Source organism: Balearica regulorum, chromosome 17 (assembly GCF_011004875.1).
Source record: "Balearica regulorum gibbericeps isolate bBalReg1 chromosome 17, bBalReg1.pri, whole genome shotgun sequence".
Taxonomy (NCBI): domain Eukaryota; kingdom Metazoa; phylum Chordata; class Aves; order Gruiformes; family Gruidae; genus Balearica; species Balearica regulorum.
Genome location: NC_046200.1, coordinates 11,462,530 through 11,479,634, shown reverse-complemented (window position 1 = coordinate 11,479,634; position 17,105 = coordinate 11,462,530). Strand labels below are relative to the sequence as shown.

The 17,105-nt window shown below is 35.6% G+C and overlaps 1 protein-coding gene across 2 annotated transcripts in view; it reads left to right on the top strand.

Annotated features, from left to right (window-relative positions):
- The window catches only part of SPECC1L (sperm antigen with calponin homology and coiled-coil domains 1 like), a 73,400-nt gene that overhangs the window by 38,402 nt on the left and 17,893 nt on the right, over positions 1 to 17,105 (top strand). For both annotated transcript variants that reach the window (XM_075770049.1, XM_075770050.1), the window contains exons 10-13: positions 5,055 to 5,145; positions 7,046 to 7,129; positions 8,988 to 9,144; positions 12,704 to 12,806. In XM_075770049.1, the coding sequence (XP_075626164.1) occupies positions 5,055 to 5,145; positions 7,046 to 7,129; positions 8,988 to 9,144; positions 12,704 to 12,806 (435 nt within the window). The remainder of the gene's footprint in view (positions 1 to 5,054; positions 5,146 to 7,045; positions 7,130 to 8,987; positions 9,145 to 12,703; positions 12,807 to 17,105) is intronic.

Here is a 17,105-nt window from a genome sequence, read left to right as displayed (position 1 = left end):
GGAATGAGTGAAAAGAGTGAGTCGCTCTTGACAGCAGTTTTCTAAAGTAGTTAAATGTGACAAGTTCTCTGACAGATGCTTTGTTCCTATTGATCTGTCTTTATTTTTCTCTTAATTTCTGTGCTGTTTTAGGAAGAGGCACACTTAATCTCATGTTCTAAAAGACTAAACCAAAGCTTTGGCAGACAGAAGACTTTTTGAATGAAGCCTAGGGCTTTATTTCACTTTATTTACCTGTAAATTAACCATGAACCGAAGTAATATCTTAAAATAACTGCAAACTTGCTCAGGTTTACAGCTCTTGTGTTGATGTTCTTGATCTGCCAGAATTACTTGAATTTTGAATTCTGCTTCTGGTATAGAACCAAGTCATTAACAGCTGGATACTCATTAGTGGGAAACATTACCTGAAAAACAAAGGGGAGGGCGTATAAATGAAAATGGCTTCTATTGTGTTTTTGAAGATAGGTGGTTTTCTTGAAAGTATTTGTATTATCCAGAAGGCAATGGGTTTTGTGACCTCAATTATGTAAATTGCATTTAAAGAATATTTTCTGCTCAAGAGAGAAGGGCTTTGGGTTCAAAAAACAATTTTCATCATCTTTTCCTGTCTGTAGTTTTTGCTCTCTTGCAATTGAAAAGTGTGATTTTAATAACTAGTCACTATGTGAGTTGGCCTATCGGCTCCAACCTTATAGAAGTCATCCCCATGGTTTAAGATCTTAAGTAAAGGTGGAAGGGTTGATCTCTGCATGGGTATTGCAGTGCTTATTATCATTAATCTCAGTTGCTTTTAAATGCCGTCACAGTGGAAATATTTACATGGGCACCTACTGAGAAACTGGCACAATTTTGACATTATAGTAAGATGGATTGGTTGTAAAACAGATTCTCCAGGTACAGATGCATCAACATCTGCTCTTGTGAGACCCCACCTGGAGTACTGCGTCCAGCTCTGGGGGCCCCAGTACAGGAGAGACATGGAGCTGTTGGAGCGAGTCCAGAGGAGGCCATGAAGCTGATCAGAGGGCTGGAGCACCTCTCCTGTGAGGACAGGCTGACAGACGTGGGATTGTTCAGCCTGGAGAAAAGGTGGCTCTGGGGAGATCTAATTGCGGCTTACCAGTACCTGAAGGGCCTACAGGAAAGATGGTGAGGGACTGTTTATCAGGGAGTGTAGTGGCAGGACAAGGGGTAATGGGTTTAAGCTGAAGGAGCTGTGGATTTAGATTAGATGTTAGAAAGAAATTCTTTACTGTTAGAGTGGTGAGGTACTGGAACAGGTTGCCCAGAGAAGCTGTGCAGGCCCCATCCCTGGAAGTGTTCAAGGCCAGGCTGGATGAGGCTTTGGGCAACGTGGTCTAGTGGAGGGTGTCCCTGCCCATGGCAGGGGGGTTGGAACTAGATGATCTTTGAGGTCCCTTCCAACCCAAACCATTCTATGATTCTATGAACATGTGCCCTCTCTGGATTATGCATGTCACTTCATTTTTGTGTTGGACCATGTCAGGAATTTCCTCAGTCTTGGAGAGTTTTTGTTTGCTTTGTTTGTTTTTCTTTACAGTAATATGTGTATGTATAGGGAGATACATTCTTGGATATATTTTTGCAACTGAAAACAAACAAACAAAACCCTTTCTGGGTTCAGGTCCAAGCCTGCAGTGGAACATAACTGTTATTTACCATAGTGCTTACAGTGCAAAACAATTTAGGAGGAGAGGTATGAAGAGAATGCTCTTCAGAATGTAAAAACAACCCTTCTGGGTTAGCCCAAAGCTTAGCTGGTCTGGTATGCCACTGGGAGTGACCAAAGCAGATGCCTAGGGAGGAATATAAGGGCAAGGAAGCATATCTGCAGCTTTCCCAGAGTACTTTCTTTTTCTGTTTCACGGCTGGAGGGCGCTCTGAAGTAAATGTGGCTTCAGATTCGCTGATCACCACTGAATGTCCTGCTTTGCTTTGAGCATATAAACTTTCAGGCTCGAAGCCATTCAGTGTCAGACTTCCATTTCTTAACTACTTAATATGTGAAGAACTGTGTTTTGAAATTGCCATGTGTAAGTACATTGACATGAAGTACTTCGTTGAAGTATGTACTGAAGTGCAAAGTGATCAGGAATAGGTGCCTGGTAGTGGTTGAAGGTCATGTTTCCTTCCATAGCCAGCAACAGATGCAAGGATGAAGAGTCAGAAGCAAAATAATTGGAGTTAAGGGATTAGCTCATACTGCCATAGTTCTGCCTCAAATTTGAAGTGTCAGGTGTTCGTCCTCTTTTGCTTTTTTGTCTCACCTGTGTGATGGTTCCTCTTCTGGAGTTGTTACTCATATTAAAAAAACCAAACAAACAAAAAAATGAACAAAAAAACCAAAACCTGAAAAGAGTCTTCAGTAGTTAGCAGAAACTTTTATCTTCAAATTAAGAATGGCTGTGAGAAAGTAACTGTTGATCTTAGAAATTTTAACTTTATCTGTTACCATAATTGTGTTACACAAAGACTACTACGTAAAAACATGTTATTTAACTCTCTGAACAGTTTTCTTTATAACCTCATCAAATGTAGTCCTTAAAGTTTCTAGCATTTTTTTCTGCTAGAACTCAATGTAGAATGAATAAGAGGAGGATCACAGATTGCAAAGCATCTTTAGTAATTTCTATCCCATTAGCGGCCTTCATGAATAGCCTCAAAAGCATGCGATTCCTCTGAACTTTTGATCCTTTCATTTAGCGTCGATGAGTTTGAACACTAGTGTAAATGACAAATGGTGTTTAGCAATTGAGCGAGTTTTAGGATGTATTTCTGATTGTAGAAAAAAAGGTATTTATAAAGGGATTGGTAAGATCCATACATGTTTGGACATCAGATGTGTTTTGTTTTGTAAGTGAAATGAGGATCTGCAGATTAGGCAAAAGCTCAGTGAAGCAGAAAGTTTCTAACACTTGTCATGTGTTTCAGAAAAAAATATTCTCCAAGAGACTTGTGCACTATTATTATATAGATATTGCCAAGTGGAACTAGATAAACATTAGTTGGTTCATTTTCCTCTAATATGCTGTGTATTAGTCACTACGTTACTACTGGTAGTTGTAATAGTAAGATATGTAATAAGGAACTAGCAACAGTGAAAGTAAGTCCTGACTGCAGTGTCAACAGGAGTAAGAAGACAAACAGTTCATTTTATAACAAGGAGACAAGACCAGTACACAGTAAGTTATCAGTTGAGTAATAAGACCACTTTCTGACAATATCCGTAAAGGATGTTTGTTTTAAAGTGATATCTGGAAGCTGAGAAAGTGATAAAGGTGTATGATTATCCAGCGCTGTGCCTGCTCTGTACATACCTTTGTTTCCTGTTACTATGCTGTCTTTGTAATGACAATCCCAAAGCTAGACAAAATGACAAAATGTTTTTCTTTTAACCTCGTTATCTAACTCTATTATAGTGGTTTCCTTTTTTGGCAGGGAGCCTCTCACCTTGATAGCATCCTTGTCCCTTACTTAAAAAAAAAATTCCTAAGTGGGTGAAGTGTACTTTAAATTTAATGCAAATTTGAAATACTAGTTCTTATGAGAAGCTGTTGTAGGCACTTTCATCTGCATGTTTAAAGGAATAATCTTTGTATTGTACATGCAGGACTTATGATATATAAAGCGATGAAATTCTTCATGCTATGTTTTGGAGTTAGATTCTTAGATGGTTGGCAACTGTTGTCTCCGTTTGATTTCTAGCCCAAAAGTGTAACTGTAGTTTGACTCTAAATGGTGAAAAGGCAGCCCTGTAATTCTGCCTGTGCTACAGGATGCTGCGAAGTATATACTGTTAAATTTTTTAATCACAATTTTGGATTTGTCTGTCTTGCCTACATGATTTGGCATGAGAAACATCTGACCTTTATTATCTTATGAACATAAGGCTCATTTAACTTTCTCATCTAATCTTGGGCCAGATGGAGAGCTGAAAGAATTTTCAGGATAAACACATTACTGGACTGATTGTGATTAAATATAGTAATCTAATAGAAAGGACAGGGTGAATAAAGAATGTACTATAATTTGCAATACACTCTCTGAAATAATTAATTTCTAAAAGAGATAATTGTGGATGGTCTTCCCTGAGTCTTCAGCAACTGAATATGAGTTTCAGTAAGTGTACGGGTAATTATTGCACAGTACAGTTCATTTGTGTGATACTAAAATACTTATTTCAGTGCTATCCACTGGTTAATTATTGTGCGCAAGACTTAACACATGTGTGATCGTGTACTCATAGTTCAAGCTGATAGAAGCCATGCATTGCTAAATATTTTAGGTAAAACTTGAAAAAATTCATTTCGTAGCTAGTTTAGAGCAGAACAGAAATTAAAGTGACCTTAGAAAGAAAATATAATTATATTTGTATTTTATTATGTATTTGACAAATACTTAACAAAATGTCTCTTAGTTGTTCACAGAGCATCTCAGTTAAATAGGTGGTAACAAAAGCTGTTGACATTCTGATTAAAAAACAGATTTTCAGTAAGGCTTTTCTTAGCAAAGGGTAGTTTATGTCACTACACCCAATACACCTTTATCCTAATTTTCCAGGAAAAGCCACAAAGCTGTAAAGGCATATGTTAATTACACAAATCAAGCACTGAAATCTTGGCGACATGTAGGAGGTTGTATTAGTTTAAATAAACACATCAAGTTTAACAAGAACAGGTTTGTACAAACAAAATATAAATGAAGGTGAAAATTAATGCAAAAACTGCGAGAGAACTCACAACCTTAATTTGCAACATTGGTTTGATGAACAGGTTTAAGTTCGAAGACATAAATGTTACAATATCAATGCATAGTGTGTGTATATACATTCAGATTGACAGAAAGCAACATGTAAAGAGGACACACCCTTCTTCACTAAGTATTTTAAACGTCCTTTTATTTTTTTATTTTTTTTTAGTTATTTTAAACCAGTAATAATGTCATATCTAAGTTTCTAAAACTGATTCTGCAGTTCCATATTTGTTTTTTACCTTCAGATTCTGTTTGACACAAGTATTTTTCCATTTCAGAGGCATTCTATAAGTGGACCAATCTCAGCTTCAAAACCTCTTGCTACTCTTACAGACAAAAGACCAAGCTATGCTGAAATCCCTGTTCAAGGTATTGATCCAAGTTCATTTAAACTTTGTTTTTAGCAATGCTATTAATACTTTTATTGTATTTCATATTGTTTAGTATCCAAAGTATTATCATACTATATAATTTTTATTACCATAATATTTTTGTAGAATCATAGAATATTTCAAGTTCAAGTTTTTATTACATCATACACGGCGGCATATCATAAAGAAATTTTTTGAGTTTTTAACAAAACCATGATTGCATCCTGATGTATTGGCATTATTCTGAGAGTTTTTAGTGTGTGCATAACTGAGATCACTTGCAAAATCAAGACAAGTTGATTTCAGGGTCATGTCTTGCAGCTGTCTTCCAGATATTAAAAATACACACCTCTGGGGTTACATTATGTATGCTGAGGTTGGTTTTGTTGGCTGTTTTCCCCCCAAAAAGAAACAAGGATGATGGTTGGCATTGTATTGCATGTGAAGAATAAAATATAAACTCATTAAGTATTGAATCTTCAGAAGCCAGATGAAAAAATTGAATGGAATTGAGTGTTGATTTATCTGTTTCCCAATATTTCCCTGTTCTGTGAACTTTGTTTTGTCTCTCAAAACACTGTTCACAATGTGCTCTTCCTGTGAGAATGAATGGCTATCATGTGTTGGGTGTAACTCTCTGATTTATGCCTGCTTTAGGGGTTGGGTTTTTTGTAGATGTTTCTCAAGATAATCACCATATGACTCCAGGCTGAATATTTCCTCTCAATTTGGTATTCCCGAGCTCTGATGCTTTCTAAAGGGTTGTTTTTTGGGGTTTGTTTTTTGGGGTTTTTTTCTGGGTAGCACTTCATAATAGTCTGTATGTGCCAGATTTCCTTCTTGCTTTTGTTGAATGCATATTGAGGTTATTTGTACAATGCAGCTGGAGTTTTAATTTTAGAAACTGGTATTTTTAGGAATATTGAAATGCCTTTCCAAGAAGATAGTTTAGGATTCTTTAATTGTTACAGAGTTCATGGGTAGACATAAGCTTAAACACAAAGTGAGTGGCATGCTTTATATAGTTTTTGTGTTTTTATTATAGTCAGTTAATGCAGGAGCAGGACTGCATTAAAATAGACAATGTGCCAGATGGAATTCCTGTTTACAACCACATATATTTTTAAAATATCTCCATAGCAATTTGTTTCTTATGTCATATTTTCAACTAATGAATGGAGTCTCACTTTTTTTAATCCTCATTCTTGATTTTCATGGGGGGTTGTATTCAAATTACTGCCTTCTTAGTGTTTCTGCATAGGAGTATGTAAACCTTTTGTTTGCAGTCTAAAGGTTTTATTTGAAGGAATATTTCTTTAATAATAGGAAGTAGTTTTGATTTGATGCCACAGAAAATGAATTTTGTTGTAGTTTGATTTTATTCATTGGCAGTAAGCAGAACTCATCTTTCCCTACAATATGTAAAGGCACCTTTTTGACTTCACTGCATGGGGGAGGAAAAAAACCCAACCATGTTTTTATTTAAAAAAAATTAAAAAACCCAACAAACCAAAGGGGAAAAAGTCACACAAGGGACAAAACAATCTGCTTTACCAATTCACATTGTGAATGCCATATTGAATATTTTTGGTCATGTGCTAAATGGAGATTCCTTGCTCAGCCTTTTGGTTTAACAACTCATTTTTATAGACCAGGGCAAGTGGGTTAGTAAGAAGTCTTAGGGAAAAAGGATCAAGAAGGTCATGAGGTATTCACAGTGATCTTTATTGGTAATGAGCAAACTTAGGCCTTCTCTTTGATACAGATAAAATCAGTTGCTCTCACTGAACCAGCCAAACTCAGGCACTGGTAGACAATATTCATGACTCATACTTAAATGTCTTATATTTCACTGGAATCTTTGTTAATGATGTTCTCTCTTCTTTTTCTTTGTCCAGAACATTTGTTGAGAACATCTTCTACCAGCAGGCCAGCATCTTTGCCAAGAGTACCCGCTATGGAAAGTGCCAAATCTATTTCTGGTAATACCACGTTTTTTAGGTTATTAGTAAAATGAGGAACTCTCATTTCAACACTGTACTTTATATATACTTTATTTTTTCAAGAGAAAACTTTTGGTCTTCAGACCATCGAGCTCTTGTCAAAAAAACCCTTCTATTTGGATATTTGGAATAGCTTATTTTTCAGTGTTCAAATTTTCTATTGAAATATTTGGGGAAAGAAACTAATCTCCAATGCTAAAATAATATTCCATTTTATTGCATCAAGTGGAACTGAAGAGATTTTTTTTTAATTGCTCATCTCCTTATTGTTCTACATATGACTTACACCGACATACCAGATGGATGAATATGAATCATGCATGTAACAGTAGACTCTTACATCACCTTTCCTTGTATTACAAATAATTTTGATGTGCAAGGTATATGTGAGGAAAGAAACTGTTCCTGGCTGTTACCTTGTACTGCTTGGATGTAGGATTTTTTTTATTTTATTTTTAAGTGAATGAGGCAGAGGAGCATATTATTCTTCTCTAAACAATTCCATTTTTGTTTGTGGAAAGAATTCTTTTCAATGGTTTAAAATAGGAGATTTTTTTTCTTTTTAGCTAACAAATGCATCATTATATGCATTATCTAATGCATATAAATATTTTCACATATTACGTAGCAAAACTTCTATCCATTCTGTAGGACAAAAGAATGTTTGAATCATTTTAAAATAGTCCATTTTGTGACTAGCATAACCTACAAATATTTTTCAGTATTACTCATAGTGGTTACTGCACATTGGATCTTAACTTTGTTTTTTTAAAAATAGAGTTGCTAAATAGAAGTTTATGTAGAGTGTTAGTTTACTATCAAGCTTATATCTCTGTATCAGCAAGGGCTTATAAAAATGAATCTTTAAGATTTATATTATAAATAGTGTGATACTGTGAAAATGGTATTTTCTATAAACCAGCCAGAATTAGTTTGAGATAAATATTTTTTAAAAACACCTATATTTGAGTAAATGGTTTCAAGAAGAAAATGTTTTAGATAATTTTGATTTCACCTAAAAAAAAAAAAATCCACCCAAAAGTATTTTTTCCCAACTTCTTGTGTCTAGCATTTATAAACTAATGTACTTGCCCTGAGTCATTAGAAAATGTCTCTGATATACATGGAGAGTTATATCTTTGATTTGCACAAACATAAGCAGTGGTCACTATTTGGATATAAAAGGCAAACCTCATACTTTTAACTGGAAACTCTTCCATGCAGAGAAAACATAACCATTCCAAATTTGGTTTTACAGAGCATAATGCTTGTGCTTTCATTGGGAAGAAAAACTGTTTGTCCTTTGATAAAATGAAGGAAGCTCTATGGAATGTGGCTGAATGGTCTCAGTTCAATCTTTGATTTGCTTGCTGGCAATACTTAATTAATGTCCAGAGCATCACATACATGCCAATTCTCGGTTAAAGTTGAGTGGAAATAAAACAGCTGTCATCTCTAGACTGTTTTTGATTATCTTTTTTCTTGACTACTTGAAGCTTAGCAACATAACTACATGGACCAAATAAAATTAAATGGTTTGGTGTTTAAATGTCTTCTCATTCATAAAATCCTTCAAATGGAAGTAGCAATATTCCATTAAGATTTATTAATCAGATTTTCTTTGCTTCAAGATACAGTCTTGATCGTAAATGTTGATAGTGCCATCTAAATCCTTGATATTTCCTAAGTGGAAAGTATCAAGAAAGATGTTGAAGCCTAGTATTATATATTAGTTTCCATACATGGTTTCTGAACTAATGCTTATCAGAGAGAAAGAATGAATTTAAAAGTTTTCATGTTTGCAAATTAATAAATATGTGGACATTTTCCCACTTAGTCTCTCGAAGAAGTAGTGAAGAAATCAAACGGGATATCAGTGCACCTGATGGAGCATCTCCAGCATCTCTCATGGCAATGGGTACCACCTCACCACAGCTGTCACTCTCATCTTCTCCTACAGCATCAGTCACTCCTACAACCAGAAGTCGAATACGGTAAAACCCCTTTTTTTGTGGCGCACTGAAACCTGTTAATTTCATAGCTATCTCTCTGTGTATATCTAGTATATCATGTTGGCACTAAGACTGCAGGCTCTACTGCCACCCATGCAATAGCAATCTTCAGTAATCTTTGAGAGCTTCAGAAAGTGTTTTCTGCAGCTCAGCATATGTTTTTAAAGTTAGACCAGAAGTTAGGGTTTTTAGAGCTTATGAGGTTAATACTAAAACTTTATGCCCCACTAGAAAACCAAGGTAAGTCATGTCACTAAATAATAGCATCATATCAGTCCAAAATACCATGAAGCCAAATTCAAGAAATGAGCTTAGGGCCTGTTGAACAAATCTTTGAGTGGCTTGGACCCAGGGAGACCGCATGATAAACCTTAACTTTTGTAATCGTAGCCAAAGACAAAAAGCAGCGTGACTAGGTTTTAATTCCAGACACTGCCAAGTCTTCTAAATAGCCATGAGTGAATGGGCCTGGCTTATTTGTCCCACAGATGAAATAATAATGCAAGTCTAAGTAACAAATGGCCAGGCAACCTCCTTTCATTAGTAAGATAAAAAGATAAGTCTATGATAAATTTAAAGCTTTTCCTATCTGTAGTGTTATCAGTCAGAGGACTTCAAAGTATTTAAGCCTCATGTTATGCAAGTGAAGTATGTACTTAGCCCTGCTTCGTAGATTGGGAAACTGGCAGACAAAGGTTAAATGACTTTCTCAGGACCATTTAACACAGAACCTCCTGACAGAGCTTTTGTACAGCAGAAATATTCAACCCCTAATGTTCTGAGACGTTTGCAATATGTGATAATGACATTATAAGATTGTGGTGTTATTTGCAGCTGTGGGTGCTATTGAAAATTATTTCCCTGAAATCAGCTGAGGTACGCCTCAGTGCTGCTCTCCTTTCATTGTGCAGGAATTAAACTGAGTTTGGATCTGTGGGTACTTTACCAGCAGCAATTAATATTGTGTGTGCTAGCACCTAAATTTAAACTGAACATATTCAGAAATAAAAAATAAGACTAAAACACGTGTATATGAACTTTGAACTGGTAATCTATAAAATTGCATTGATCGCAGCCTGCGGTCAGTAGCAAATAGTGTGGCATTTCATGGTAAAACTGTACAGTTATAATTATGATGTCGTTGCTATGCTGCCCGAGCATTGACTGCAATGCTAAGCACTACAAGGCACAGCAGGGGAATCTGCAGCAGTGGGTGTGTGGTGATGAGCACACTCTTTGGAACTGTTCTCAGAATGTCACTGCTGGACTTCAGTTCGTTTTGTGATCAGGTTTCTTGTTTTTCCCCTACCTTTTTCTGAAAGTTGTTGTAAAATAAGCAGTTATTGCTGTTCACCAAAACAAATACTTGCAGCTTACTGTTCTCTGTTCTAGTTGAAACTTCATTGTCTCTTTGACTTGGAATACAGTTGACCTAGTATACTAACTTGTAAGATTTATATGTCAAACCATTTCTCATTGTCTCCATACAACTTAAGCTAATTTATTTTCTTCAACACTGTTTTCATAACTGTGAGAACCTGATATAAACCGTGTGCTCTTACTGGAATTTGAGAACAGGCTGTACAGCTCCCTCATGGCTAAACAGTATGTTTAGTGTAAAGAGAGGGAGCTTTTAATTTGAGTTCTCGTATGTTGTCCTATATCTCTGTTCTAAAGTTCTCGTAGTGTTGCATAATCTTCATTGTAGATCGAATATACAATCCCATTGTTATTTGTTTCAATCACCAATGAAAAAAATACACCAGTTTGGGTTGTTGAGATAGGTACTGATTTAGGAACTGAAGTACAAAATTTCTTGAAGCATCGTTCTGGATGTGTGGTATCTACGAAGTTTAGATACAGTAACCTATTCAGGTAATTTATTTCATATTTAAAATAACACAATTAACAACTTCCTTGTCGTGTTAAATCTTCTGAGATTAGCAGTTAGATTTGAAGGCTCATACTGCTATCTTTCATGCTGAAAGGCACTTACTGCTTCCTGTTTATTGTTCTGCTGTGCATATATTTTCATGGATGTTTCCAATGCCACCACTGATACCTCTTTCTAAGCAACTTTGAGATCTTGCCATCTGTATTGGTGAAGACCGGCCAAGCAAATTGCAATACATATACTTAAGATTAGTGCCTTAGAACATTTCCTTGTATGTTGGCATATTTTCTCTTCTTTTATGGGGTGAGTGACAGATGCTGATACGTAGACCAGTCTCCAGTGATCTGTAGGTAGCACACATGCATATAGAAATCCACATTCCCTGGATGCTTTCTTTTCCCTAGCAGGTCCTGGAGAATTGCTACCTGTAAATCTGCAGCAAAGAATCCACTGAACATACAATGTATTTCCGCCTTCCACCCCTCTTTCCAGTCACCAAATGGATTTTAAAGAACAAAGAGTTAAAGATTTCAGAGTGAATGTGTACACTATGTATGTCTTTTGGAAATATCCAAAAGGAGTAACTTAAGGTATCATCTTTGTGGATGTTGTAAGAATCTTGCTTACATCTGCATAGAAATCTTTAAAAAATGGCAGGTGACGAAATCTTTGCAGTATGGACTCACTGATAGCTATCTTATTTTAATATTCCAAATGGAAATTATTAAAAATAAGAACAACTGCTGGTACACTTTATGTCTGGTAACTAAGCTCCATAATGGTGTAATACCTGGTCTTTTTGTCAGAGACTGTTCTTTAGAGTATCTATAGAAATTCTGATTCATGTAACTAGGCCATTATAGAAGTATTAACTTCTATAATATCTATTTTTTAATCTAAGCACTTATTTCTGAAGCCTGGTAAATAAATGTCTGTAATGTAAGACTCATGTGAAAAACTGGCCAACATGGATATGATTGCTCTTTTCTTCCCCAATCTTTCCTTAAAGAAAAAATGACTTAAGATAGCTTGAGAGACTGGAAGTGAAATTAATTGATAGCTTTTACTGGTAATTGAACATTCTTACTTCAAAAAAAGTGAATCATCATTGTGTCAGTATATCAAATGACATATCAACCCTGTTAGATCCCCCCCCTCTTTTTCAAGAACTCTAGATCTCAGGCAAATGTTCTGTTAATAACAGCATGCTGCTAATATGCAAATGTGTTGTTTCAAGGTGACATTTGTAATCAGCCATGAGATGCAAAAGAGATAGTATCAGTTTATTCTCTTTCTAAATACAAAATAAAGTCACTTGAGGTAGCTTAATGGTTCGAGCTGAAACTGACCACGTTGTGAGTTTAATTTTCTGAATTCTTAGAAAAAATATCATTGAGGTTGAAAGACTAGGAAAAAAAGTTTCATTTAAAGGAAAAATAATGATTTGCTAATGAAAGAATTACTCCAAAATAACTCTAAAGTCTCTGCAGATATTTCTGTCTATTCTATTTTTCAGTCAGTAGTGCTGTACCCTACTACATTCAACTGTAACAATAATTTGTCCCTTTTTTTAAGGTTTTACAATATGTATTTCTGTTGCAAAAGATACGTTACAAGCTCTAAGTTGCACTTCTGCCTTGTTCCTAGGGAAGAGAGGAAAGATCCCTTGTCTGCCCTAGCAAGAGAATACGGAGGATCCAAGAGAAATGCCTTGCTGAAGTGGTGCCAGAAAAAAACAGAGGGATATCAGGTAACTGTTGAGCTGTTTAACATAGCATACTTCTAGCTGCAGCACATTAGAATCTGCCAATGGCATAAACCAGGCTGCTCCACAGTTGACTGCATAGATTGCAATGGCACTGGTATGTACTGTACTCTCTGCTCAGAACACATGCTACAAGTCCTAACCTAACTAATGTTAATAGCTCTTTAGTCGCTTTAGTCCATGTCGATAATAGCTTTTTTCTTAAGGGGGCAGCTGACCTTCTATTGAGACACTTTAAAACAGCCTTTTACAGATTGCATTTTTGAAACTGTAACTGAAATTTCAGTAACTTAAGGTTTAATTTAATGTTTCCCAAATGCAGTTAGAATACTATTTCTCGGATTTCAGAGATTTTTTTTTTTTTTTTTTTTGTAGGTAATTAGTGTAGGGGGTTTCTGGACCTTTCAATGCACTCCCATTTAGTCTCTATTTAGGGACAGTTTGTTTTGTGAAGGTCGCATTGTCTGGATTTTGAACTTGGCTTTCTACAGCAGTTCCAGACTTTTTTTTTTTTCCAGTTAGTCCAAATGTTGTCAGAAGAACTAACAAGATAACTATCCATAGTTCTCCTGATTACATTATTTTTTCAAAAGAATAGTGGCTTCAGCAAACTAAACCAGGATGTTAATAGTCTGACCATGATGTATTTGTTTGGTTAACTTGTATTGAAAGTGTTTGGAGTTCCCAACACAATCCTCAGTTTAAGAACTTTACTCTTTCCATGACTTGAAACTCACAATGCAGGAGGAAGTTGAGAGCCGCATAACAGGATGATCGCCCATCCATAGGAAAAGTCGTCTTGCAGTACAATGGACAGGCTTGTGATATAAGCCCTCCCCCCTCTTCCTGTGGCACATCTAGTACTAAACTGTGCTATTTCTGAGGATAAGCTTCTTTGTGGAAAGAGCCTTTCTCCTTCCCCACATTTTAAAAAAGGCAGGATGTTATATTTCTTTGTAAATCCTCTAAAACTGAATGCAAAAATATTTTCCCATATTGTCTTGAAAGATGAATTTGACAGCTTCCTTATCTGGTTAGAAAAAGTAATAGAAAGTATTCCAAACTTTTCATTCTATAGTTGTGTGCATATGCAAGAGCATGGGTTTTTTTTATATAGATTGCTCCTTATAATTACTTGAGTTCTATAAACACTAGGTAGAAGAATATGTTTTTGAGACTTACTGTACTTGCTGCAACAACTGTAATATGGTTCTCCACTTGTGTGGCTACTGAGAAACCGTAGCATATAGCATCTGTAGAACCAATGCATGCCTCCTTCCAAAAGAGCAGAATAATAGCAGGAGGTTCTATTAAGACATTCTGCTCCAAAACCTAACTCTTACATTACACACACTCATTTTTCATTTCTTTGTTGTACAGAATTTGCTTATTTTTAGCATCCTCTGAAATTCAATTCTAGTTGAACACCATGTTAGTCGTGTTCTAATGTTTTAAACATATCTATCATTGTATTTGTTGTAAATAGTGCTTATCCAGCTTTCTGGTGTTTCAACAGTGTTATCAATGCCAAATAAGGATTTTATTTAATTAATTAATTATTTTTAAATTTAAGCTTCACTTAGTTTTAATTTAATTTTAAAACTTTGTGGATTCAAAACTGACAAGCATTAAACAAGCATCAGAATAATTAACATCTCCCTTCTTCGTGCAGCCTACTTAAAGTACTCTAGCTCTCTTCCTTCTTGCCTGTCACCGAAATATTGACAGGGTACCTTTTCTTATCTCCAGCTCCTCCTTATACTCTGCCACGATTCTTTTTTTATCCCCAGCATTTCCAATCATTATAACTTCTACTTTGCTTCTATATCACTGTTTGCTTTTGTTTGGTTTAGCATCTGGGCAAGAGCCAGCATGTGCTTTTTAGAGCTACCTGCACGCTGACTGACCAGCCATCTTGTTTGTCTCAATTTGTTTCTAATGCAAATCTAATTAAACTACCAATATTTAAGTAAAACTCAGCCCTGTAAACCAGTATTTGTCAAGTATGTCTTTGCCAACATGGAAAGATGTGCTTACTTCTTCATTGGTTACCAACAACAATCACTTTTTTGGTCTTGTTTTCTCCCCTTCACCTGGAGGTGATGTCTAACAGCTGTAGTTTTTTATGCATACATAAATATTTATAGAAAATTATTTCAGCTGTTGGTGTTTCATAGAGAAGATGAAACCATGCACACTGAGTTAAAGCCCCATTTCTAACAGAGCCATGTTTGCTCCTGACATTGCTTTACCTCTCATTTCTGGGATTATATTTTGCACTGGATATTGGAGAAAAGGTGAATTTCTGATTTATACATGGACTAATAAATATTAAACACACAAGTAGCCACATAAAAATCTTAATTTCAAAAATTTTGTTTGAAGTGTGCAGCGGTGAGCTGCCAGTGGCTTGAAATGTTATAAACAAGATATGATGTAGTTGCCTTTCCCTTATTAATGAGCAGCAGCATAGGATTGAATGTTATTCTCTTTAGAGGCCAGCTGTAGTTCTCAAGCTGTTTTTTATTCCATGTGTTGAAAATACTAAAGAAGGGAAAAAAAAAAAAGCACCAGCTCACCAGGGTCTGTACTGTTTCACAAAGAGAAGTTTCCTTTATTAACATGATATTTGTGGAGAATACAGTACTACTAAATTGCTTGCTACAACTAGTAATTTTTTTTTGTCTGCTCAAATAAAATGGAAGAAATTAATAACTTCTGCTCTCCTATCCCCTCTAGGAAATTACTTTCAAGCTTTTGATTAAAAGTCTTGAGTATCTCTGTTTTAGAAGCTTGAAATTTTGTGAATGCTAAATAATGTAAAGATGACAGTGTGGTGAAGCTCTAATTTCAGCCCATTATAGGGGAACGATTTTATTTAAAGCCCTTCACACACATTCACAGACATTTACGCCAAACTGCTCTTTCTACCTCCTGACAAATACATAGTTCCACATAGCAGAATTTTTAAAGGAATCTTAAGACTTTCTCTTTTGTGAATGCATTATGAAAAACAAGCTGATACCTAACCCTGTTAAAGAACTATAATAAATTACTTCATTGTACAGTTTTCTTGATTTATTCAAGCAAATTTGGAAGGGAATAAATGAATAGATTTCTTGATATGTAGTGTGAAACAATATTTAACTGTGTCCAAATCTGGTATTTTTGATGGAATACCTCAATTAAAAAAATAAGGTTAAAATAGCCAATGAAAATAAGAGAAATTCTTGCTGATGTAAAAAAACTGTATGGCTTTTTCTCTTACTATATTGTTGTTTTTAATATATCTGCTGTCTGAATGTTGTTTGCGAGCAGACTTTCTCCTTGAAGCTTAGGTTTGGAGAGTGGTGATCTGCAGAAGGTCATTGCAGAACTAACAGCAGGCAGGTTCTGTATTAACTTTCATCTAGAGCCTGTTCAGTCTAGACAGTATTGCACTCACTAAGTTACTGAGTTTAATTATATTCAGGGCTGAACAGATCCCTAAGCCATGAAAGAGGAGAGTTGCTCTCTTAAGATAAGGGGTTTTTTTAAGCATTTAGATAAAAGAGGAACAAATCACCTTTCTTTTTTAGATGAACAGGCACAAAATACTTGAAATTTGATCATGTGTTAGCTTTACTCAGGATCCGACATACTGATTCAGAGTACAGCGCCAAGTGCTGTATTTTCCAGAGAGGAGAGAATCCTCCTGGCTTCTCTAAAATATGTGCAGTATCATAAACCTGTCAGAAATTCCAGATATCTTCAAAGCATAAAGTAATCCCATCCAGCTGTTACGGAGCATTCACCCTAGCTGGAACACAGCTACTTTCATTTTGAGTACACAACTAATAAAAGTCCAAAAAAGGATGTGAGCACGCATGTTTCATGTTAAGAAGGCGACCAATGAACAGGATACACACATCCTTACCCATTCTTATCTACAGCAATATTTCAATTTATTTTCCATTTCTTGTCAGCATTGAGAGATAATTCACTTTCAGAAGTCTGACACCAAAAAAGCAAATGTCACAAGATAGCAGCAAGAATAGACTAAATTTTTTTTAACCTTTTTTTTTTAAGCGTTCCACGCTTCCTAATTACAGATACACTGGAAGAAGTCCTTAATGTAGCCTTGTAGTATCTGTCCTCTAATTCATGCAATGCTGCTTTTTCTGGAAAGACCACCTAGTTTCTACCTCCTATACAGATTAAAGCTACATGTCTTAAAAAAAAAAAAAGAAGTTACTATCTACATGGCAGCAACAAACAGTAAAATTGTTTAGTGATTGAGCAGTG